Source organism: Aricia agestis, chromosome 1 (genome assembly GCF_905147365.1).
Source record: "Aricia agestis chromosome 1, ilAriAges1.1, whole genome shotgun sequence".
Classification (NCBI taxonomy): domain Eukaryota; kingdom Metazoa; phylum Arthropoda; class Insecta; order Lepidoptera; family Lycaenidae; genus Aricia; species Aricia agestis.
The window spans coordinates 13,541,445-13,565,116 of NC_056406.1; the positions used below are offsets into that span (position 1 = coordinate 13,541,445).

Genomic DNA, 23,672 nt, shown 5'->3' on the forward strand with positions numbered 1-23,672 from the left:
TCTAAATAAATTCTTTATTTCAATGCTTTAAGTCAGATAGTTTAGAAGTTATAACGATTTTCAGAATTATAGGTCAGATTAGTATGAAGTCAGAGAAAAAAATGTTTTTTCAAAAGTTGAAGAAAAAAAACATTAGAAAGCCAATTTGTCATCAAAATATGCCAAAAATCATGAGTTTCACCATGCATCGAAAGCGATGACGGTAATCCAAAAATCTTAGATAATTATATTTAATTTTATTTCTCACAGGTCGCGGCGCGGCGTTAGCGGCGCGACTAGTAGTGAGAAACGCGAGAGTGTACAGCGGGGCTAAAATGGTCGCTTAGTTGAATCATACAATGAATCATTTACGATTTATTTTTAAACTTCTCTTAACGTGCAATTCATTTAATGATTCGTACTAAGCAATTCATTTGTTTGACATTTTTCTATGAAAAGTCGTAAAAATGGTCCATTAAATCCGAATTGCTTTTCTGTCAAATAGCAGAATCATCAAATGTCACTATAAACGTCATATTTGATCTTAGAACTATTCTTATGTCGTAATCATAAACCTATAATGCTAAAGACCAACAAAGAGTGCGAGAGAGAAGAAAATCCTTTATGGAATTATAACAAGATGAAAAGAGAGAGGCAGTCTAATGAAAATTGTAACCACTTTCATTTGACAGATCGTCAAAAGTCGTCAGTCGTTTTTATGCCCTTTCGGTATTTCCAATATATTGTTCAATTTGTTTGTTATTTTTAATAAATATTATTATATTAAAAAATTGTGACTTGTGCTGTAAGTATTTGCAGTGTAAATCATAAGAATAATCCTGAAAAATATACATTTCACAGGTAATTAATCTTCATGTCCTTATTGCTACGATGTGTTTATTTTTGCTATATTCTGACTTTAGTTCTCTATTTCAAATAAAATATTGTGAATCTTCCCTTTTACTTTCATATTTTGCGTAACTAAAAGTACTATTGTTCTTATATTACACAAATTCTGAAGAAACATTTTTCATCAAATTTTTTTACATACTTATACGCTAGTGCTTGAATCAAATTTATCGATATGCTTATCGATATTTTACAATAACATAAAACTAAAATAAAAATCATTTACCTTTATATTTATCACCTTAAACCCGGCCGCACATTATCCGAAATTTCTGATCAGAAAAATTCGGACGCCCGGCGGAACGCACTCTGTTCATACATTTTGTTGTAGACCCATCATACTAAAAGAATTTCTGACGTGTCAAAATGTATGAGCGGGGCGGGGCGTCCGAATTTTTGTGATCAGAAATTTCGGATAGGTAATGTGCGGCCGGGTTTAAGGTGATAAATATAAAGGTAAATGATTTTTAGTGTATAATAAATGCTTTCATACAAAGCAATTATTATTTTGTTTTTTATTAAAATCTACAACTTTTTTGCTAGCCCTACGGACATAAGCTCAAAAGTCATAAAAATAATTACTTGGGACCAATCGCCAGATGAAAAAAATGTTAAAAATTCATATCTGGTGATTGGGCCCACTGGGCCCAAAAACCTTGGTTGGGACGAAACACCAGAGTACTCGATCGGATGGCAGTTCATATGTTTCTGATCAGAAATTTCGGCCAATTTGCGGCCGGCCTCAGTCACTAAATTAGGACAAGTGGAATAAGCGCTTTAGATACTTTATTCCATAGATAAAGTATTATAGTACTTTATTCCTACAAATAAATACTAGTAATCTGTGACTTTATTCATGCTTTATTCTGTGGTGGCAACCATTGTTGTAAAAAAATTAATATTGTTGTTGGTTCTCCTTGTGAGTATAGTATTCGTTGTGTTGGTTCGTTCGTGCATAGAAGCCGTGAAATTAAATTATCTCAAAACTTGTAATGAAGTAATCTTGCTAGAGATAATTTTCATAAACATTATAATATGTTGTTTATATAATTTAAAGTTCGATTAGTAACATTTTATTTTAACACATGAAATCGCTGAATTCAATGAACACATTTTTGGTATGTAGATATTTCTGTCAATTAATTATTGTTTTAGACCATATACATCGAAGCAGATAAGTTATTTAAGATTTCTGGATAATAATGTGTTTAACTTGTTTTATGTCGATAGATAAGACAACAACAAAATGGCATTGACAGTCGAAGATTAACGATCGAAAGAGGTCACTGCATGAGCGTACGGCATGTTTGATTTTTAACTACTACAAAAACATTTAATTTCATAAGGTTTATCCAAGCTAATAGAAAATAATGGCCAAGAAAAGGAAGGCCGGCACTAAAGCCGGCACTAGGCGTTCTACTAGGCGCGGGAAACAGGCTGAACAAGAAAATAACTCATTGAATGCAGCTGCTTCATCTACCACATCAGAACCCAGCTCGGATTTACAATCTAATGCAGATCCTTCTTCCGAGTCTACAGTACCATCGTCAGATGCTTCAGAATTGCATCCCGAAACTGCTAAAATTGATCCAACACAGTCATGCCCAACAAACATTCAGCCTGTAGTTGCTCTTCATAAAAAGTTTGGTAAATACCGTTGTTTATTTAATAATGATGATGTGTTCAGTAGGAAATATGAAAATTGTTCTGATAGTGAAACTAACAGTAGTATAGATATTAAAGTACAGGAACTTTGCTGTGGTTCAGAATCAGATTCTAACATGGCAGTAGAAAGACAAAGTGAGGCAAGTCCTCAGAATATCCCAGAGCCAAATTGTCCTATAAGTGAAAACTCACAATCACACACTCAAGAAATTAATTTGCTGAGTGAATCTGATATTTCAATGGACACCCATAATGACCATAAAGGTGTAGAAGTAGAAAATAACACTGAAGAGATTCAAAATGAAAATCAAGTTCATGAAATCCCAAGTGATCAAGTTACGGAACCATCAATGGATCTCAACAACTATGAAGATGATGAGGTTATCACTATTGTCCAAATTGTAGAAGATGATAACCAAGACATGTATTATGACATAAACATTGAAAATGCAAATGAAACAAACATGCAGAGTGAACAATCAAGTGAGCCAGGTGATACCAAAAAGGAGAATGATATAGGAAAAGACTTTGCCAAACTGAATTTGCTCCAAGATGATTCCTCTCCTTATTCACCATCTGATCGTCTCTTGTTTGATATGTGTAATACTGAAGTTCAAACATTGAGCAGGCCAGATCCATGTCTAACACCTAGCTCTACTCTCTCTGATGATAGCAACTCATCAAGAGCTACTGAAGTCAATCAGGCTAACTCCAATGACTCCTCGGAATCCTCACCAACGGGTGTTCGCAGATCGAGTCGCATAAAAACTATTAGCAACTTAAAACAAAAGACCAAAGGCTATGGACTAGTTAAGACGCCATTGAAAAAGGCTCTCATAACACAAACTAAACTAAAACTAGAAGAAATTGCTGAAAATCAGGAAAAGTCTTCTGATGGTCTATTGAATAACCCACCATGCTTGTCTCCTTTCCCAATACCCTCAGATATGCCTGTTAAAGTAAAATCCCGATGGCGAAGATCAAGTGAATTGGAGATGGGAACTACTTCTCCTGCGATATCTCCACTTGCCAGTCCAAGCCTTCCACATAAGTTACCAGTGCTCGATGAAAACCCACCAGTAGAAGAAGATATCCCTTCTGAACCATTGAGTAAAGAGGCATATGATAAAATAATCGAAGAGAGGATGAATCAGTTTCAACATTTAGAAGAAAATGAGTACTTGTGTGAGCGTATGATAAGTAAAGAAACAAAGAAAATGATCTGTGATTGCTTCATGACTAAAGAAGAACTTGAACGGGGAGAGTTAGCCTGTGGTGAAGACTGTCTTAATAGATTGCTGATGATTGAATGGTAAGAATGTTTTAATTAAAATAGTATACTGTAAACTGAAAGCATGGCTATGTCTTTACTATATTTTAATTATACTTATTTACAGTAATTCAAGATGTCCAGTAGGAGATAGATGTACAAACAGAAGATTCCAAAAGAAACAACTGGCACCATTACGAGTTTTCTATGCTGACAAAAAAGGTTGTGGTGTTGAAGCCAGTGAAGATATACCAGCGTAAGTTTTTTTCTGTACTTTTTTATAGTCTCCATTTCCTATTTACTAGCTATTTGACCGAGCTTTGCTCGGTATTCGATAAAACACGAATTAAATGACATTTTCTAAAAATGATTCCTAGCTAGATCGATTTATCGCCGCCGAATCCTCCTATATACTAAATTTCATGGAAATCGTTGGAGCCGATTCCGAGATTCCAATTATATATATACACGAGCTTTTGCCCGCGGCTTCTATAATAAAAATTGCAATACACAATTTTTATTTGTATATACTTTTTATTTTTGCAGTGGCGAATTTTTAATGGAATATGTTGGTGAAGTCCTTGATAGTGAACAATTTTATAAACGTGCCCAGGCTTACTCGGACGAAAATAACCTGCACCATTACTTCATGTCACTGAAAGGAGACACCGTCATTGATGCTACACTCAAAGGAAATATTTCCCGATTCATTAACCATTCCTGTGAGCCAAATGCTGAAACTCAAAAGTGGACTGTTAATGGGGAACTGAGAATAGGTTTCTTCACTAAGAGAGATATTCCAGCCGGTGAAGAAATCACCTTTGACTATCAGTTCCAGAGGTTTGGGTGAGTTAATGCTTTGTAAATGTAATTTTTCAATTTCAAATGGCCAGCATGTTTTTACAATAATTATCTTGAGTATTAAAGAACTTAAGTTGTTGGGGGTTGTCAATAACAATTATTGTTGATGATAAAAATCTACCCCAGAGTTTTGATTAATAAACATACTGAAACAAAGCTATGCTTGACAGTTAAGTCTGTAACATTTTCATACAGCAAGGAGGCCCAACGCTGCTACTGCGGGGCTGAGAACTGTCGCGGGTGGATCGGCGCTGAACCTGATTCTGAAGATGAGGAAGACGAGGTTAGCTGTTTAATTATTATTAGGAATAAAGCTATACCAACAAAATTGTGTTGGTTTGTTTTGCCCGTTGGGCCCCAGCGGTGTGGGGTTTCAGCGGTGGTGGTGTGTGGTTTACTAACAATCATTGTAGCAAGTAATCCTGTGTGAGCAATTTACTCTTTAGCTGTAGCTCTACCATGAGTTTAAAGCTATAGTATTTATCGATACTCGATACCGACTACGTAAATATTTAGTATGGCGATTTTAGTTCCGCAAGTAACCGCTAGAGGCGCTGTAAAATTTGCCATACTAAAAATTACGGTAGCCGGTATCGAGTCTCGAAAAGTACTATGGCTTTAAACTCATGGTAGAGCTACTGATATACTATTAATGTAACAATTTCTATACATTTTCAATTTTATACATTATACAGTTAAGTGCTAAAAGGGCATTTTTAACATTTTAACCAATTTACAGGAGGAAGATGTTTCAACTTCCAAATCGGACACAACATTATTATCAGAACAGGACACAGCCTCTGAAAATACAACAGCTCCGAGGCGAGTACCTGCCAAGGCTAAGAGGGAACGCAAGTATAAGTCAAAGAAACCAGAGCTGGGACTTGATGCTGATGTGAGTTTTGTTTTTGCGCCATTAAGCATTTATTTTGAGACAGTGCCACCATTCATAAAACCAGACCTAAAGCTTTCGATTTGATGAACATATGATTATTAAGTGGTTTTGATACAATGATAACACATTCTGTTTATACTAGTTTAATAGTAGAAAGCAAAATAGTAAAACAAAATATCTTTCTAGTATTTCTGTTATTTGTAAATTACAGTTGATTAAATTACAATTTATAAATGTTAAAATACTTAAAATATTACATATTGTATATTGTAAATGCTAGATGGAAGAAGAACTGGAGGCTCTGGCCCGCACCGGCGTGAAAAACCAGAGTCATACGTTGCGTCTGTCGCGGACGGTGGTGCGTGCGCGAGCGCGGCCCTCGCAGGTTGCGCTGCTGCGGCTGCTGCGCGACGCCGACCTGCCCTGCCGCAGGCTGTTTCTCGACTACCGCGGCTTGCGCCTCCTCGCGCCTTGGTGCTCCGACGCCCCGCTTGACTTTAGGTAAGTTTTTACCCAACTTCAAAAAAAAGGAGGTTATCAATTCGACGCGTTTTTTTTTGAGATAGAGAATTCTGACTCTTAATTACATATTTTGCAGTTAATATTAGGCTACTTGACCTACTTTTTTTCTTCATGCTAATCGCTTCTTAATCATTCAAGAAATCAAAAAAGGGTTATAAGGGGGTGAAAATGTGTAAATTTGTTCAAATTAAGTTAGTTCCAAAAATTCGTAATAGATGGCGCAGTGTCGTCTCCTACATCGCACAAACGCTTACTCAAACGTGTTGCTATAAGAGGTGGTGAGGATGTATTGTGTAACGTGTTGCTATAAGAGGTGGTAAGGATGTATAATGTACTAGCTGTTACCCGCGACTTAAAATACCTATACATATAGGTAAAGCATAAAAAAGTAAAAAAATATCCTCCTCCTTTTTGAAAGTCGGTTAAAAAGTAGCCTAAGTTCCTGCTTATTACATCAGCTACCTGCCAATAAAAGTCCCGTCAAAATCGGTCCAGCCAATTCGTAGATTAACCGGAACAAACAGACAGACATACAGACAGACAAAAATTCTAAAAATTGTAATTTTCGTGTATGTACCGTCTAAATATTCATATGCATGTAGTAAAAAACTGTTATTTCAATATTACAAACAGACACTCCGATTTTATTTATATGTATAGATGTATAGATATAGATGTTCCGCGCGGCTTCGCTTGCGTAATTTAGGAATTTCACGCGACCGTACATTTTTTCGCAAAAAAATAGCCTATGTCCCTTAACGTGGTCTATTCTTCATGTTTGCCAAATAACATAAAAATTGCTCCAGTAGTTCTTAAGAATCTTAAGCAATTTCATATAATTTCCACATTTTCCTCTATTTCTTTGCTCCAATTAGTCGTAGAATAATAAAATACATATAGCCTATGGCCTTTCTCGATAAAATATAGGCTATCTAACACTGAAAGAATTTTTCAAATCGGACCTGTAGTTCCTGACATTAGCGCATTCAAATAAGCCCTTTCAAATAATTTCCCCCCGTTTTTTCCACACTTCCCTCTATTTCCTGACATCCCTTGACTCGAGTCCACAACACAAAAGACTTAGGGGTATACTTCGATAAAACCCTTACATTTAAAGACCATATTGCTGCTATTGCTAAAGATAGTTATAAACGCTTAGGATTTGTTCTCCGAAATGTTAGGGACTTTAAAAATCCCAAAGTAATTAAGTTACTGTATAACACATTAGTACGCAGTAAATTAGAAACGGATGCTTGTGTTTGGAGCCCTCATACAAGCGCATCAACACTGATGCTTGAAAAAGTACAGAAAACTTTTCTCAGATTTCTGTACAAAAGAGTTAATGGATATTATCCTTATATGTACCCCACTAACTTCCTTTTAGGTACCCTAGGATATCACTCACTAGAGGTCAGGAGGGGTGTGGACCTCGTTCTAATAATTTTAAAAGCTCTTCGTGGAATTATAGACTGTTCGGAACTTCACACCCTCGTTTGTCGTTTGTTCGTGCCCGACAATTATCGCAGGCACCGCTCTTGCCGTCGGCCCAAAGTATTTGCCTTACCTATATGTAATTCTGTCGCGAGAGCCGAGTCCCCACTGTGTCGTGGGTTAGACGTGCTAAACGCTCTCCTGTCTGCCAACCCCGAGTGTGACATTTTTGCTGATAAGTGGACGGAAATAAGGAAAGTATGTGTGAAATTCTGTGAGGGAAAGTATGAAAGAGCTTCTACCGTTGTCTATTAGTTAAGTTGTTATTATTATTATTAGTTTTTAATTACTATCAATGTATATTATTATTGTGTAAGTTTTAGGTTAATTAATGTAATTGGGGTCACCCGTTTTAATTAACTGTAAATAAATAAATAAATAAATAAATAAATTTCTTCGCTCTTATTAGTCCTAGCGTGTTAAAATATAGCCTATAGCCTTCCTCGATAAATGGGCTATCTAACACTGAAAGAATTTTTCAAATCGGACCAGGAGTTCCTGAGATTAGCGCGTTCAAACAAACAAACAAACTAACAAACTCTGCAAAATTATAATATTAGTATAGATTCCTGTTCCTTTTTTTTTAAGTCTTAAGAAGAGTTGATGTTCGACTTCGACCCCACTTCCCAGTTTTTAACCCCAACGCAAAAATAGGGGCGTTTTTACGTGTCTGTCTGTCTGTAAAGTGTAAACATTGAAGCACATCTGTCGTGGTTAGGGAATGCACACAGGCCGAGATCTCGCGAAATCTCGGCCTTTTTTAGCGAGATTGATCTCGGACGAAAAAAAGGCGAGATCTCGCGAGTTTGACGAGATTTCACTTGAGCATAAAAACGTCTTATTTGAAGCGCGGACTGACACGGACAGAGTTGCGATCACGGAGTCAAAACAAAGAGGAGCTGGCCTAAGCAACTGTGCACTGTGATTCTCAACTAGGTCCTGAATTTTGTTTTTTTTAGTTATAAAAGAACGTCACGTTATCGTGGACGCCGGCTTCCACGATAAAACGTTGGGTGTACGTTAAATGCCCTTTTGAATTTACGCACCGCGGACGTTTTGTGCGGTTCAGAAGTGTAAACGTTGTAAAGTCATCTAATTTTAAAAATTTAAAAGCGTCTCCATATATTTCCATACATTTTACTTCCCTATTTTACCGCGGACGTCCACGATATTACCGCCACGTCCAAAATTATAAAAGCGCATTAAAAGAGAAGACTGGCTGTTTCTTTCATTTGTTATTTGATAGATAGTAGATACGTATGTGAAAGTTTAGTACTTAAAAATTATAGACAGATACATCAAACAATGTTTGATGCATAAAATTCTATTGAAAAAAATCGTGAAAATAAATGTTAATCTTATAATACTTATAATATTTATTACTTTTTTTTTTGTAATTTATTCAAATATTGTGATTATTCGCAAAAAAAAACCCACCAAACTACTAATCTCGCGAGATCTCGAAATTGGCGAGATCTCGCGGTATTGTATTCAGAAACTCGCGGGATCTCGCTTAAGCCCCAATCTCGCGAGATTTGCATTCCCTAGTCGTAGCCTACATGGTTCAACGGGAACTACCTACTACTTATATAATATAAGTTACTCTTTGACTACCGCGCGCTATAAGCTGAAGTCCGCGCGGACGGAGTCGCGGGCAACAGCTAGTATTTTAATATTTTACACAGTAGAAACCCATAAAAATGTTGATTTAAAAATATGCCTTATAAATGGCGCCGAAAACACTGTCCGCCATAGTGTGACGTCATACGTTTTGTATTTTAAACTCTCTTTATTGAACATTTTTTCATGTGTTAAATGTACGATTCTAAAAGTGCCCAAAAATTATAAAAGAATTAAATAAGAAATTAGAAATCATTTGTAATGTTGAAAACTTTTGGAGAAAAGTTTTGGCCAGTGCTAGGCACACATTTCACATTACAAATCTTTTTAGGCTTATTCTTATTATTTATGTACAAATAAACTTACATATAACGAGCGCGATAAATAAAAGATATTATATTACTAGTGTGATGACGTCACATCCAAATCGGAAGTACCTCAAAAGCTTTTTCGTCAGTACAAATCATATTTTCATAAAATCATATTTTCAAATCGACTTTATTTATCAATCATAAAAGCTTTTATTTGATGATAAGGGTGAAATACGGTTTCCTAGGCCAAGTTCTACTAGAAATATGTATTTGTTCAATGAAATTGAATATAGGTCAAGTAGCCTATTTTGAAGTCGGTTTTGTCTTTTTAGTGTACTATTTTAAGTTTTTGAGTTTCTATGATATTATGTTCCAGTTTTATATAATATTATGTGTTAAGTATATTCGCAGTGTCAAATCTACCAACAACTTTTTCCAGTGCATAATTATTTAAGTGTAATGTTTGGTGTTACTTTATTTCATGCATCTATTGATGTATGTCTTTATATATTATGTATCCTTAATTTAAGAACTAACAAATTGTTTTTACTGTATGTATTGTTACAGATACGAGATGTTGTTGACTGTTGATCGCTTACCAATTCCCAACAAGACCATGGTCCATGAGAGCCGGTTCTTCACAATAGTGGAGAAATGGCTTAGCTCCAGTGATATACAGACATCAGAACCCGTCTTTATTGATGAGGCAACAGGTGTGATATTTTATTTATTTTTTATGTTGTTTAGTATTTTTTAAATAATATCTGGTTTATACCACAAACACTTTATGGTATTAATTTTAAATGCTTTATGTCCTACATAGGTTTGCCGCTAGAGCTACCAAATTCACAAGTGATAGCAGAAAAGGCTAAAGAGAACTCGGCCATCTTGCAAAAAGTTAAAGATCTTTCAGGGCAGCTGCTCGAAAGATGGTCTAGTCTAAAGGTAACTACAAAAATATTAAAATCATAGTAATGATTTAGATTGCATGTATCAATTTAAACATAAGTTAGCCGTTATTATTGTAGTAAATTTTTAACAATAACTCTCGCTAACCAAAAGTTTATTGTAATTGTCCTAGTAACACAATATCTTGTATAATTTGCATAGGAATATAGTTTTTACATTTATTACCATTTTTTTCAAACAATGCTCTTACAGGAAGTGTTCAAAATACCAAAGAAAGAGAGAATACAGCAAATGAAGGAGCATGAACGTCAAGCTAACGTGGAGCGACGCGCGGCCGATTCCAGCGGGTCGAGAGACCGTGATCGCGACCGCAGGGATGAGCGCGAACGTGACCGCGAGCGTGATCGCGACCGAGACCGGCGAGACGAACGTGACAGAGATCGCGAACGTGATCGCGACAGGGAGCGGGATCGAGAGCGCGAGCGGGACAAAAAACGCGACAGAGAACGGGATAGAGAAAGAGATAGGGAAAGGGACGAACGTGACAGGCGGAAGAGAAGAGGAAGTCCCGAGGGGCGACGAAGTATCAGGTTGGTAATTAGTAACTGATAATATCTTATATTTCTTTCTTATGTTATTTTTTTTTTAAACTTGAAAATAGTTCTGTATTGTATTTCTCACTAAATCATACTATTAAGGTACACAACATTATATTTTATGGTACCAGTGAAAACATACTGTTATTTTGAATCCTTATATTTGTATGGCTAATATTGGAGGGTAGAAACCATTGTCGATTGTCCTTTTTAGAAGTAGGCAGGATCTTTAAAGACAATAAAACATTTAAATGGGTAGGGTATAAAAATTATAACTTTCATTTTATTCTTTTGATCCTCATACAGACTGAACGAGCGTGTGCTAGCGGCGGTGCCACCTATGAGCAAGGAGGAGCGGCGTCGCGCGTTCGCTGAAGCGGCGGAGGCGGCTGATGCGGCGCGGCGTGCGCCCGTCCCGCCCGGCCCCGCCACGCCCATGCCGCAGCATGGCTGGCCGCCATACTGGCCGCAGGACTTCTCGCAGGTATGATAGTTTTAGTAGAGATTACATGTGGCCCCAAGGGAGGGAGTTCATCGGGTATATGACCCCTGCCTGTGTATATTTAATGTTTTGTTGTTGTACTTATTACCACTGGACTGCTCCTGGTATGAGTCGTAACTCATAAGTGATCTACAATTTTACCTTGCCTGTGGTTGCCTGGAAGAGATTGGTACCTAGTAATGAGGCCGCCATCAGTAGCGGCGTAAGGGTGAGGCGACGCTGGGCAACCGCTCAGGGCGCCGGATAAAAAGGGGCGCTAAAGGCAAACAACAGGGGCGCCAATTTTTTTAGCTAACCAGCACCCTGGGCGACGAGGAATTCTCGCCCAGGGCGCTGGTAGTTTTTTGTGTTTATATTTTTGCGTTATTTCTGTACTCTGCACAATAAAGAATATTTTATTCATTAATTCATTTTAGTGATTTTTTTATTATTTTTTTATGAAATAAGGGGGCAAACGAGCATACGGGTCACCTGATGGAAAGCAACTTCCGTCGCCCATGGACACTCGCAGCATCAGAAGAGCTGCATGTGCATTGCCGGCCTTTTAAGAGGGAATAGGGTAATAGGGGAGGGTAGGGAAGGGAAGGGAATAGGGGAGGATAGGAAAGGGAATAGGGTAGGGGATTGGGCCTCCGGTAAACTCACTCACTCAGCGAAACACAGCGCAAGCGCTGTTTCACGCCGGTTTTCTGTGAGAACGTGGTATTTATTCGGTCGAGCCGGCCCTTTCGTGCCGAAGCATGGCTCTCCCACGTGTAATTACTTTTAACTTCAAATAATGGCTAATTTTCGAGGCGATTTTAACCAATACGGCAATAATCCTTATTTAATTAAATACATTATTGATTTAACATCTATACAAATATTATAATTGGGAAGAGTTTGTTCGTTTGTTTGAACGCGCTAATCTTAGGAACTACTGGTCCGATTTGAAAAATTATTTCGGTGTTAGATATCCCATCTATCGAGGAAAGTTATATTTTGTCACGCTAATACTAATAGGAGCGAAGAAATAGAGGAAAGTGTGGACAAAACGGGGGGAAATTATTTGAAAGGGCTTATTTCGAGGAAGGGATATTTTGTCACGCTAATACTAATAGGAGCGAAGAAATAGAGGAAAGTGTGGACAAAACGGGGGGAAATTATTTGAAAGGGCTTATTTGAACGAGCTAGTCTCAGGAACTACTGGTCCAATTTGAAAAATTATTTCAGTGTTAGATAGCCTACTTATCCAGAAAGGCTATAGGCTATATTTTATCACGCTAAGACTAAAAGGAGCGAAGAAATAGAGGAAAGTGTGGAAAAGCGGGGGAAATTATTTGAAAGGGCTTATTTGAACGTACTGGAGCAATTTTTATGTTATTTGGCACACATGAAGGATAGACCACGTGAAAGGACATAGCTTTCTTTTTTGTGGAAAATTGTACGGTTTCCGTGACATTCCTAAACTACGCGGGCGAAGCCGCGCGGAACATCTAGTAGATCTATATGGCCCTTTACAGCATATGATTTTAAATATGATTATTTTCGAAGATATCACAGATTTAAAAATTGCGAGACGTAGCTTTTGCGGCGATACCCACCAATGCGGGCCACGGGTAGTATCATTACTATATAATTAAAAACCGGCCAAGTGCGTGTCGGGCCACGTGCAATATAGGGTTCCGTCGTACCGCTAGTTTTTTTTAAATTTTTGTATGGTCAATGAATGTACATTTATAACGTGTTTTACTGCTGTCCTATAAGCAGTAAAAGCACAATCGTGTATATTGTTTTGCAATTTATCCATTTATTCTTGTCACGTTAAAATGAATACTAACAGAAAATATATAAAACATTTGCAGATATTTCCACAAGGCATGATGGGTAATGCCCCAAATATGATGAACGGACCCAACATGATAGGTGGACCTCAAAACATGCTGGGTGGCATGAGTGGCCAGATGCCCAACATGTCAGGAATGATGCCCATGCCATCTGAAGTACCTCCGGAGTGGATAGGGCCGAATGGCGAATATCAGGGCCCTCCAGGATTCTGTCCACCCTTCAATGGACCCCAACAATTTTGTATGCCGCAGCCCAAGTAAGTGCCAATAACGTAATGTAAAATGTTAACCTGTGATTTTTGGAAAGATGTAGGTACAGCAATACCATGCTTGATAATGAAGATAATAATGTTCGCTGGTAACATTTCTTACACTACATACATCCCAAGTTAAGTAAAGTTCTGATGTTTGATTCTTGATCAAGGGATTATTGAAATTTATTTTGTCTGTAAAGAAAACCATTTTATTAGAAGAAAACAAGTTTATAAAATTGAGCTGTCATGAATTTTTTCCCTGTATAATTCTTTTCTATGTCAAGATATTATGTTGTAGTTTGTAGTAATTGAATTGACACTTGTGTTGCAGTATGATGGGTATGAGCGGTTTCGGCATGGGCGGGTTTATGTTCGGGCAGCAGATGGGCCCCGGCTTCCCCGCGCCGCCCGCCGCCGCGCCCGCCGCTACGCCCGCGCCCGGCCCCGCCTCCGCTCAAGCTGACGTGCAGGTATTTTTTTTAATTTCAATTAGAGAATCATTAATTGAATTTGTTTTGTATATTTTTGTTAATTACTCTGTACATTTTCCTCGAGACTTGAACACAATGTTATGGTAAAAGGTAGGTTGCTAAAAATTGCTGAACTTTATAATATTTCGAAGACATGGCTTGAACACAGTCCAACATTATGTCCTGGGCTATTCCAAAATGATGTTGATTTGAAATTGGTGGAAATGACGGTTGCACATTACATTTATAAAGAAAGTAATAATTTAGGTGTAAAATAATAAGTTTGTGCGGGATGGACGTTTGAAGTAAAAGTGAGGATGGTACATTTAGACCTCACCATTTACTTTAGACTCAGATGTTAATATCCATATATAATTTATAGACAATACTGCAATACTGTTACACATGCGGACGGAGCAAACAAAGCTAGAACATGTACATAAATTCTGTAGCGGATTATGGTAATTTAATATGGTGGCAATTCGTGTGTAGCTGCAGGAGGCGAGCTCGGAGGAGGTGGTGCTGCCGTCGATGTGGCGCAGCGCGGTGGACGAGCGCGGCCGCCGGTACTACTACCACGTCAAGCTGCGCCAGCCGCAGTGGGAGCCGCCACCGCCGCCGCCAGGTAAATGGATTGCTATGGAAATACAGTCTGCCAAGAAAGAGAAGACGCTGAACAAAATTTTTTAAACGTAATCACGATGGAATAGAGGCTTTTTCATCTCGTTTTTCCACAGAATACGTTTGTACACTTTAAATATTAACACCCTGACACTTTATTTAATGAAGTTTTTATACTTCTTATGCGATTTAAAAAATATGTTCAGTGTCTACACTTTTTTGACAAGCTATAATTACTGTTGATACCCATAGGAAACGGAGGCTATCGTCCTTGTCGATCAGTTATTTGATCTCCATTTCACATTTGAACACCGTCGTTTAGATCAGGTTAATATGTTGCAGATTGGACGATATGTAAACTCCGATTTTTATTCAAGATCAAAAAAACTACTACAATATTGCCACTGCAATAAAATATTTGTGCAACAGTATATTCCTTTTTTCTAAAAAACAAGGCTTAGATAATTTAATTATTAATAATTTTAATTTGATGATTTAAATAAGTAACCTGAGTTATTTTATTTTACATAAATACAAAACGCCGTAATAAAATCTTAAACATTTGTAATTTTTGGTAGTATACCTGGTACTTTACTGGTATCACTTCAGGTATTCATAACATTTGGTGCAATAATTTACAGGCTAAAGTAACATACTTAATATAATTTAAATATACATGTACCTAATTTACAAAATAGCAGAAAAATTGTGTGTAGCTCGCTTTATGGTCGTTATCTTATCGCTGCCATTTTTTTCGGCCATGACACCATGATATTGTTTATCCTGTCATATAATCCTTAGAATTAAAATGATAAAATTATGTCTTATATTATGTTTTACAGCAGCATTTGTCCTATACTGTAAAGTGTAAACTATGTAAGTGCGAGAGGGACGAATGCTATTCAAACATAAAAGACGTCCTATTTAGACTAAGATGTAAGAGTGTCATCTGGGTTCTAGTAAAAACCATTAATGTTAATAAAAAAGCTTGTATCAATAAGGATTATTTGACAAAAACCTTGTTTAATCATTATGTTGACCAGTAATGCCGATAATAAATAAAGTAACATATTGCAAAAAGGTTGGCGAAACCTGAAATATTCACTTGACAATGACATTTATGTCACTTTGACACCTTTGACAGTGACGTACTGTAGTAGCTTTTTTGATCTTGAATTAAAAATCGGAGTTTAGTTCAGTCTGTGGCTGCATTAAGTGACCCGAATATTGATAATAGGCTTAACTCACATTGGGGCAGAATCAAAGCGTCGCGTCACGTTTTTCGCCAAAGCATATTCATCTCTATTGTTTTATTATATTGAAGTACTCTGCTATGAAAATATGGAAGCGTCGATGAGCGAATGCGGGTGTCGACGCGCGCTCCTCCATTTTTGCAGCTAAAAATATGTAGTACAATAGAGATGAATATGCTGTTGGCTTTTTGCCCACGTGACGCGTTTTTCAACAAGTTTACTCTTTTTTTGCAGACGAGAGTGAATCTGAGGAGGAGGCAGAAGCGCTGCCTGCTTTAGACACTGCTGTAGTACAACGCAAGTCTAAGGGCAAACTCGTCGAGGGAGTCAACGGAGTATACGAAGGTATGTTCCATTTTAACTATACCAATATTTTATACTCTGTTTCATTTTATTTGAATCTTAATGTAAACATAGCTACATTAGCATAGTAGGGACGAAAATAGGCTCCCAATTCAAATATCAATGTTTAACTACGCAATAAGGAAATACGATGTTACTTAAAAGTCCTTTTTAATTAGTTTATATTTAGATCACGATAAAATAAAACGGAGTATATTAATTTTATTTTGCATTGATTCGCTTTAGCTATCTACAAATGGTAAAATGACTAAACACTTTTTAATTGTACAGTATATTAGGACGATGAGATAAAGGTTTGTCTACCTATAAGCCGAGATTGTTATAAAACTACGTGTATTTTCATACAGTGATCAAAGAAGACCCTCGCAATGGTTTGATCCCGGACCACGCGCTCGTCAATTTGAAGCCGAGAAAACGAAGACCCGGGCTAGTCACAGAAAGACCGATTAGTGTAAGTTGCCTAGTGATTATACGAGTCATTACTTAAACATTGTTCACTACTTGATCTGTGAGACTGCAAATCTGTGATATTATATTGTAGCTAATGAGAAAATATAGTTTTTTCACAATATTGTGTTTTACTATTCACACTAGCAATGAACCAAGGAGTTATAATGCCAACACCAGTCACAAACCTTTATAAGACATCAAGACTGCCACACCAAATTATTGCTCAATAATTTGAAATCCTTGTTGAAAATTTTGAAAGGCGTCACAAGAAACTACATTTTGTCTGATTTTTGACCCTCAAAGTCTAGATGCGCGCTAAAGTGCTGGAAGCAAATAAAACTTGATTTTAATAATAACTATAATATCTTTGTTTCTAATTTTGGTCATTGCTGGTTTTTGAAAAATCCGCTTTAGCATTAAAAACTTAGGAACAGTATAAATGAATAATTTTGAAAACGAGAGTTTCAATTGTAAAACCCCCAAGTATTTTATGGTATCATAACTTCAAGAGCATTTAACGATAATAATAAGAAACCAACATAAGTAACAACTGTAATAGTTGTGGCATCGCTGGGCAGTAAAACCAAATTACAGAACACACACATAGCTTATACCTATAGCACATAATTAAGTAGTAAATCCACTAATAACTTGTCACACGCAGCCTCGAACGGAAGAGGACAAGTTGGCTGGGCGACTCGAGGTGAAGCGGTACAAACAGACCAAGGAGAAGCTGCGGCGGCGGCGCGAGAAACTGCTGCAGCGAGCGCGACGCATCAATCCGCAACATCTCAAGGTAACATAAGAGCTCCTAGAATGCCTAATACACATCAATGTTGGGCATTAAAAGGACCAGAAAATAAAACACATTAGCAGTGAGAGTCCATAGCACCAATCTCTATCTCTAGAAGATTCTAGATACATGCAATTCCCAAGGGGGTAGATATTTGCTCATATCCTGTATGTAGACAGGCCGAGGCGTATCTACAGAATGTTTAGTGCTTAATATCCAGATGAATATGTGTTTGTGTGTGATGTAATAGCAAAAAGTTATGATCGTTATCACCAAAACATTCGCAGATGTGGCACTTAATGTTAAAGTAATCAAATAACTATGTCTTAGTTCGCGGACCTGGTGGACTCTGACTCGGGGAGCTCTGAGTCGGAAACTGCGGCGGCGTCGCCGGACGTGGACGAGGCGCGGCGCATCAAGGAGCAGTTCCGCAGCGGCATGGCGCGGGTGATGGTGCAGCACCTCAACCCCTACCGCCGTGCCGACGCCCCCGTCGCCCGCATCACCAGCACCGCTGATTTCAAACACCTCGCGCGCAAGGTACGTGCTCTTTTTGCTGTTATCGGGTTCCTAGACCAACAAATTTATCGTGCAATATCTTTTTTTTTTATTTAATCTTTATTTTTAAAGGGGTTTGATCACTTAGTGATTAAGTCACCCGAATTAAATTAAATATCGTGCAATATCATTGAACAATACTATTGAACAATTTATTTGACAATAAGATTGAAAGGAAGGCGCGTTGTTGATAAAATTGTTAAAGTAATGACTGGTTCGCAACAAGTCAAAGCAATTGATAGCTTTAGTAAATATTTTGAAGAAACTACTTGTCAAAGTGAGCTATAGTTATTCATTCACATTTGGTTTACACGTGTCTATCGTAATTACATTTTCAGCTCACACACTTTGTGATGCTGAAAGAGCTGAAGCACTGCCGTAGCGTGGAGGAGCTGGTGGTGACGGACTCGGTGCGCTCCAAGGCCAAGATGTTTGTCAAGAAGTACATGATGAAGTTCGGGCCGGTGTACAAGCCGCCGCCCGACGAGGCCGACTAGTACGATCTCAACCGGCTCAAGGCCGCCATATGGAACACCCTCGGTTGATAACGTGAATACTATCGGATGACCACGTGAATATCTGATCAAGTGAACACTTTCGGTTGGCCACGTGAATATCTGATCAAGTGAACACTTTCGGTTGGCCACGTGAATACTCTCGGTCGATCACGTGAAACTCTTGGTAGATGCAAGACAAACCATTTATTATCCGAGGGTATACAATTTAAGGTCACATCTGGATTCAGGATCTGGATTCAACCACCGCAGAAGACGTAAGGGTATGTGGATTTGCATTTCAAACGACTCAGACTCTTAGGTGTAGGAGAGATATAGTTTCGTATAGAATATGAGTGTAAGCAAATGATGTCCCACGTGTAAATATGAAGTCAATTATGTTGTATGTGACTCCAGTAATTGCAGAGTATCGTGCGGTGACCAAAAAGTGTTATTTATAATATTGAAGTGATTTTCTTCTGAAGTAAATGAGTTTAAGTTATATGGTAATGCCACAATATTGATTTGCGACGACGCAACGTAATAATGCATTGATATACCTACAATACAGTGTGGCTGTCCCAACGCTGTAATTGCAATAAGCTGTCGCAACGCAGTATTGGGGTCTAGTTTTGAAACTTGAAAATATAGTTAATGTTTGTGCACAGTGTTGTTCATGCAGTTGCTAAAACGATGTTCCTCGACAGTTAGTATTAATCATCAAGTGCATCTTAGTTTAGTACTGCAACCAAGTCAGAGTTAATGTCGAACAGATATTTGTAGCAATTCCCAAAAAAATTAATGTTCCTTTTATCAGAAGTTTGTTCCAAATAACTTTTTATTTAACTATTTTTTTATTGTTTCTGTTGTTTCTTATGACGGTGTAAAATACTTTGTTTAATATTATGATTATGGAGTATGTTTTACTATATCAGCCAGTTCTTGACCAAGCTACCGATGTGTATTTATGTTGGTCTTCGGAATTTTATTTAATTTAAATCCTAAGTATTATACCTACTGATGCTACTTTATATATTTTAACACGGCCTCTAATGAAATCGACTCTCGAATGCTTATTTAAGCGTGTAACTACAGTATTATGTTATTGACTTGAAGGTGCCTACGCGCATTAAGGCTGAGACTTTGTGTTTTCATTACAGCAAATTGCAAGAATGTCACTCAAAATATATTGCCCATTCATGGAGAGTTTTGAAATGTTTTATTACTATTTACTAATGTGGATATTATAATAATATGGATTATGGAGTATTTCTCTGTGAATAACCGAAGTGCAGTATGCTGTAAGCGACGCTTATAATATTATTATACTCTTGCAAATATTTCGTGCAGTGTTTGATTATGAAATAAATTAATGTATTATGTACGGCTTTAGTAATAAATTCAGGTTAGATTTAAAAGACATTAGTAAAAATACATTACAATCTGGGATTGAATATTGCAGCAATTTCTCCTATCTGCGTTTATTACTAAGTCAATCTTGTAAATATTGTAAATAAAAGTTATGGAGTAATTTGATTCGATTGATCAAATGAATGCTTACTTGTTGTGGAGCGAGTGGCAGGGATTTGTTGTATACTGTTGACGAATGAAATCGAACACGTCAGAACAAATAAATTTATTTCTTATAATATGTTTGTTTCAATGATTTGTCGTGGGGTGCGCCCTCTTGTTAGTTGTTAACTAAAGGCATGAATTGTAATTTTCTGAAAATTGCTTTTAAGAAAAAGTTTTCAGAAAGTAACTCTCTTGTAGGTAGTCAGTATTCGTCGACCAATTCTTTGCATTTCTTGGCGTTTTCCGCTAGTTGGTTGCACTTGTCTGTTGACTTCCATTTCGTGCAACTCTAAAAAATACGTAGATACTATTAGGGATAAAGTTTAAAATTATAGCAATCAATCTATACGTAAGTACTAAAAAAGGCGTAAAAGGCTATTTTGGTGCGACCATGACAATTCCACGGGTGTGGTGCCTATTATAGCATACGTTCTGAATTTGAACACTCGCCAAAACAGCCTTGTATGTCTGTAATAAGCATGAGCGTAGCCAGGATTCTATATACCTTTCATTGCTAGTCTAACACAAAAAGTATTTCTGACAAATTCTTACCAGTTGTGCGTTTAAAAAGGCGCAAGTGAATAACTTGACGGCTGGGCAGGCGTCCTCTGGCGGGTACTCCAGGAACTTGCCGTCCAGGCACTCCCGCATTATTCTCTCCGCCATCTCCCTCTCGCCCCCGTTATCTTTGCTTATCTGCTGGAACCTCCTCCTAGCGGCGTCTTCGTCTATGTTGTCGCCTTTCATGATACCTTGTTTGGTCAGTATGCATTTGACGTTGTCGCACTATAGAAGATTTTTGTTTAGTATATCTATTGTTATAATGAAGGTTTTTAAGTTCGGGTCATCGGGATTTTTGATACGACCTGATCAATATAGAGCTCCGCTTGTTAGCGAGTGGAAATACGTCGATAATTTTTAGGGTTCCGTACCCAAAGGGTAAAAACGGGACCCTATTACATTACTGAGACTTCGATGTCTGTCCGTCTGTCTGTCTCCAGGCTGTAACTCAATAACCGCTATAGCTAGACTTCTGAAATTTTCACAGATTGTGTATTTCTGTTGCCGCTTTAACAACAAATACTAAAAATACAATAAAATAAATATTTATGGGGGGCTCCCATACAATAAACGTTATTTTTTGGCCTTCTTTGTTCGTAATCAATAATGGCAACAGCTAGGCACTTGAAATTTTCACAAAGGCCTTAGTTTATTAATAAAGTAGACATATGTCTACTTTATTAATAATAATATTTAAATAAAATAAAAAATTAAGGGGGGCTCCCATACAAAAACCAAAATTTTTGGCCTGTTTTTCGTCTTTAACGGTACGGAACCCTTCGTGCGCGAGTCCGACTCGCACTTGTCCGATTTTTTTAAAACTGCTAAGCTGCTAGATCAGCCTGCTCCCTAGTGGCAATACATATTGAAAGCACCAATTGATTAATTTATAATCCATACTTCCATACTAATAATATGAATGCGAAAGTGTGTCTGTCCCTGTTCCCTCTTCACGCCTCAACTGCTGAACCGATTTTGATAAAATTTGGTATGGAAGTACTGCGCGTCCCAGGAAAGGACATTTACAATACTTTTAATCCCGGAAAATGAACGGTTTCCGCGCAATAAACGAATTTTAGCGCAACGGATTTGCGGGCGTCATATGGTACAAATATCCATACCGTAACTTCTTCAGAGTCATCCGCCAGACACGACGTCATATCTGCACCGAAGCTCTGTGATGTGGCTACGCTTTCGCAGCATCTTTCGCCGAACTGTAATAACATTTTCATGTCACATTTTTTTTGTTGCAACTTGCAGTTAACAGTCAGCGAAGGTAGGTAAATTCATCTTGTCACAAACTAGTAGTGGTAGGTACTTACATTTTCTAATAAAGCCACGCAGGCTGTGGCTTCGTCGCTTTCATCCCCATATACCTGCAACACACATAAAAAATTAGATATTTTAAAATCGCTCAGCAAACGGGAAAGGGGAATGCGTATAGTAACTAACTATCCAATGTTAGGTCTCATAGGTGAGACGAGCAAAAAGTGGGGCTGTTCTCCCATGAACCACTTTTAAGTAAACTTACGCTGAATGCCACAAGAAGCAGCGACAGTGCAAACTTTAACGCAATCATGGTGAATGACAACAATCGCATATTGAAAGACTGAAATGGCACTGAACACTTTTATACGTGAACGCGACAAAAGCGCATTTCCTGGAGCTAAGATTAATCGCCTGATAATGATTTTCACGTACCTAATGGATTTCACACATTGCGGCGCGTACTAATTTACAGTCGCACACAAAGAGTCTAGAGTTAATGTTCAGAAGCTGAAGGTCAGTTTCAGCTTAACATAGCTATTATCTTAATAGGATGTTTTAACCATTTGTTGTGTTCGATGACGACTGGGTAGAAAGCAAATTTCAAACTACAAATAGTTTGTTATCTTATTCAGTGACTGTTTTAGCGGTCCTCATCTGTAAATTAGTGCTAACCTTGGTCATGAAAAAACGGCTGATATGGTGGAATTATAGGTAGGTATAACCTATACCTACCTATAATTCCATTGGAATTATAGGTAGGTATAGGTTATCAAAACTAGCTCATAATATTTTACTTCCATTCTAGTTACTTCTTAAAAACAGGGTAGCTGTACCCTGTTTTAACTTAGTTTTGTTAAAAACTAAGTTAAAATACTTTGGTGTGTGCATTGGGTGTGTCTTGTATCGAGTTCCCTGTGAAAGCAGCAGCGTTAAAAATAGTATTTTTTTTCGTGTTTTGTATATTGGCAAGCGCCCCAGGGTCATGCTTTTGCCCACACAATTTTTTTAAAAACTTCCTTTCTCAGCGCTGCTACTTTTACAGTGTACTCTATACAGGGGACTAGGGAATGCAATCCCGCAAGATAATTTCAATCCGGGTATTTGCGGGACTGAACCATCACAATCCCGCTGGATCCCGGTATTTGCGGGATCCCGCAGGGTGGTCATAACTTGTAAAATAAATCGACTTTACTTGAAAGAACCCGTTTTATTCTTAGAAACTCAAATAAAACAAACTTTGTCAGACACTTTTTTACGAGGGTTTATTAATACTTACTTCATTCTTTAGAATATATAAAAATAAAAAAATAAACTTTTTGTTTGGAAATGGCTACGTAGTAATAAAAGTTAAAAAAAATATATTTATTTTCAGCTTTTATAAAAATTATTATTTTTTTCCAAATATACGGAAAATTGTGCTAAAAGACTCCGTCACATACATACAGCCCAAGCTTATAAAAGTATGTTAAAAAAGTTGTGTCTGCCAAACGACTCCTGATATTCGACACAAGGTAGCCAGCAGCTGAAAAAGTTTGCCCAGCTTCAACGCTGGTTGCAGGTACATACATTATTGTCATTGAATTATAGGTGAATTGAAGGTAAATTGTTTAGTGGGCTGCCTGTAGCCAGTTCACGCACCCCCGCGCGCACAGTTA

At 37.5% G+C, this 23,672-nt stretch overlaps 2 protein-coding genes across 2 annotated transcripts; one reads left to right on the plus strand and one right to left on the minus strand.

The window, feature by feature from the left end:
- The first annotated feature begins 1,831 nt into the window (after nt 1-1,831).
- Nucleotides 1,832-20,249, plus strand: LOC121740218 (histone-lysine N-methyltransferase SETD2). The gene is made up of 19 exons (XM_042132858.1): nt 1,832-2,006; nt 2,119-3,865; nt 3,951-4,079; nt 4,370-4,669; nt 4,880-4,967; nt 5,424-5,579; nt 5,860-6,080; nt 10,091-10,236; nt 10,347-10,468; nt 10,685-11,022; nt 11,335-11,512; nt 13,375-13,613; nt 13,942-14,080; nt 14,573-14,705; nt 16,189-16,299; nt 16,665-16,768; nt 17,432-17,563; nt 17,891-18,100; nt 18,457-20,249. The coding sequence occupies exons 2-19, from the start codon at nt 2,259-2,261 to the stop codon at nt 18,613-18,615; spliced, it is 4,512 nt and encodes a 1,503-aa protein (XP_041988792.1). The 5' UTR covers nt 1,832-2,006; nt 2,119-2,258; the 3' UTR covers nt 18,616-20,249.
- Nucleotides 20,234-22,393, minus strand: LOC121740236. Its single transcript, XM_042132879.1, has 5 exons — nt 22,280-22,393; nt 22,071-22,124; nt 21,870-21,962; nt 20,740-20,973; nt 20,234-20,476 (listed from the first exon to the last, which is right to left on the minus strand). Exons 1-5 carry the CDS (start codon nt 22,346-22,348, stop codon nt 20,390-20,392), a joined length of 537 nt encoding a protein of 178 aa, XP_041988813.1. The 5' UTR covers nt 22,349-22,393; the 3' UTR covers nt 20,234-20,389.
- Between the last annotated feature and the right edge of the window lie 1,279 nt (nt 22,394-23,672).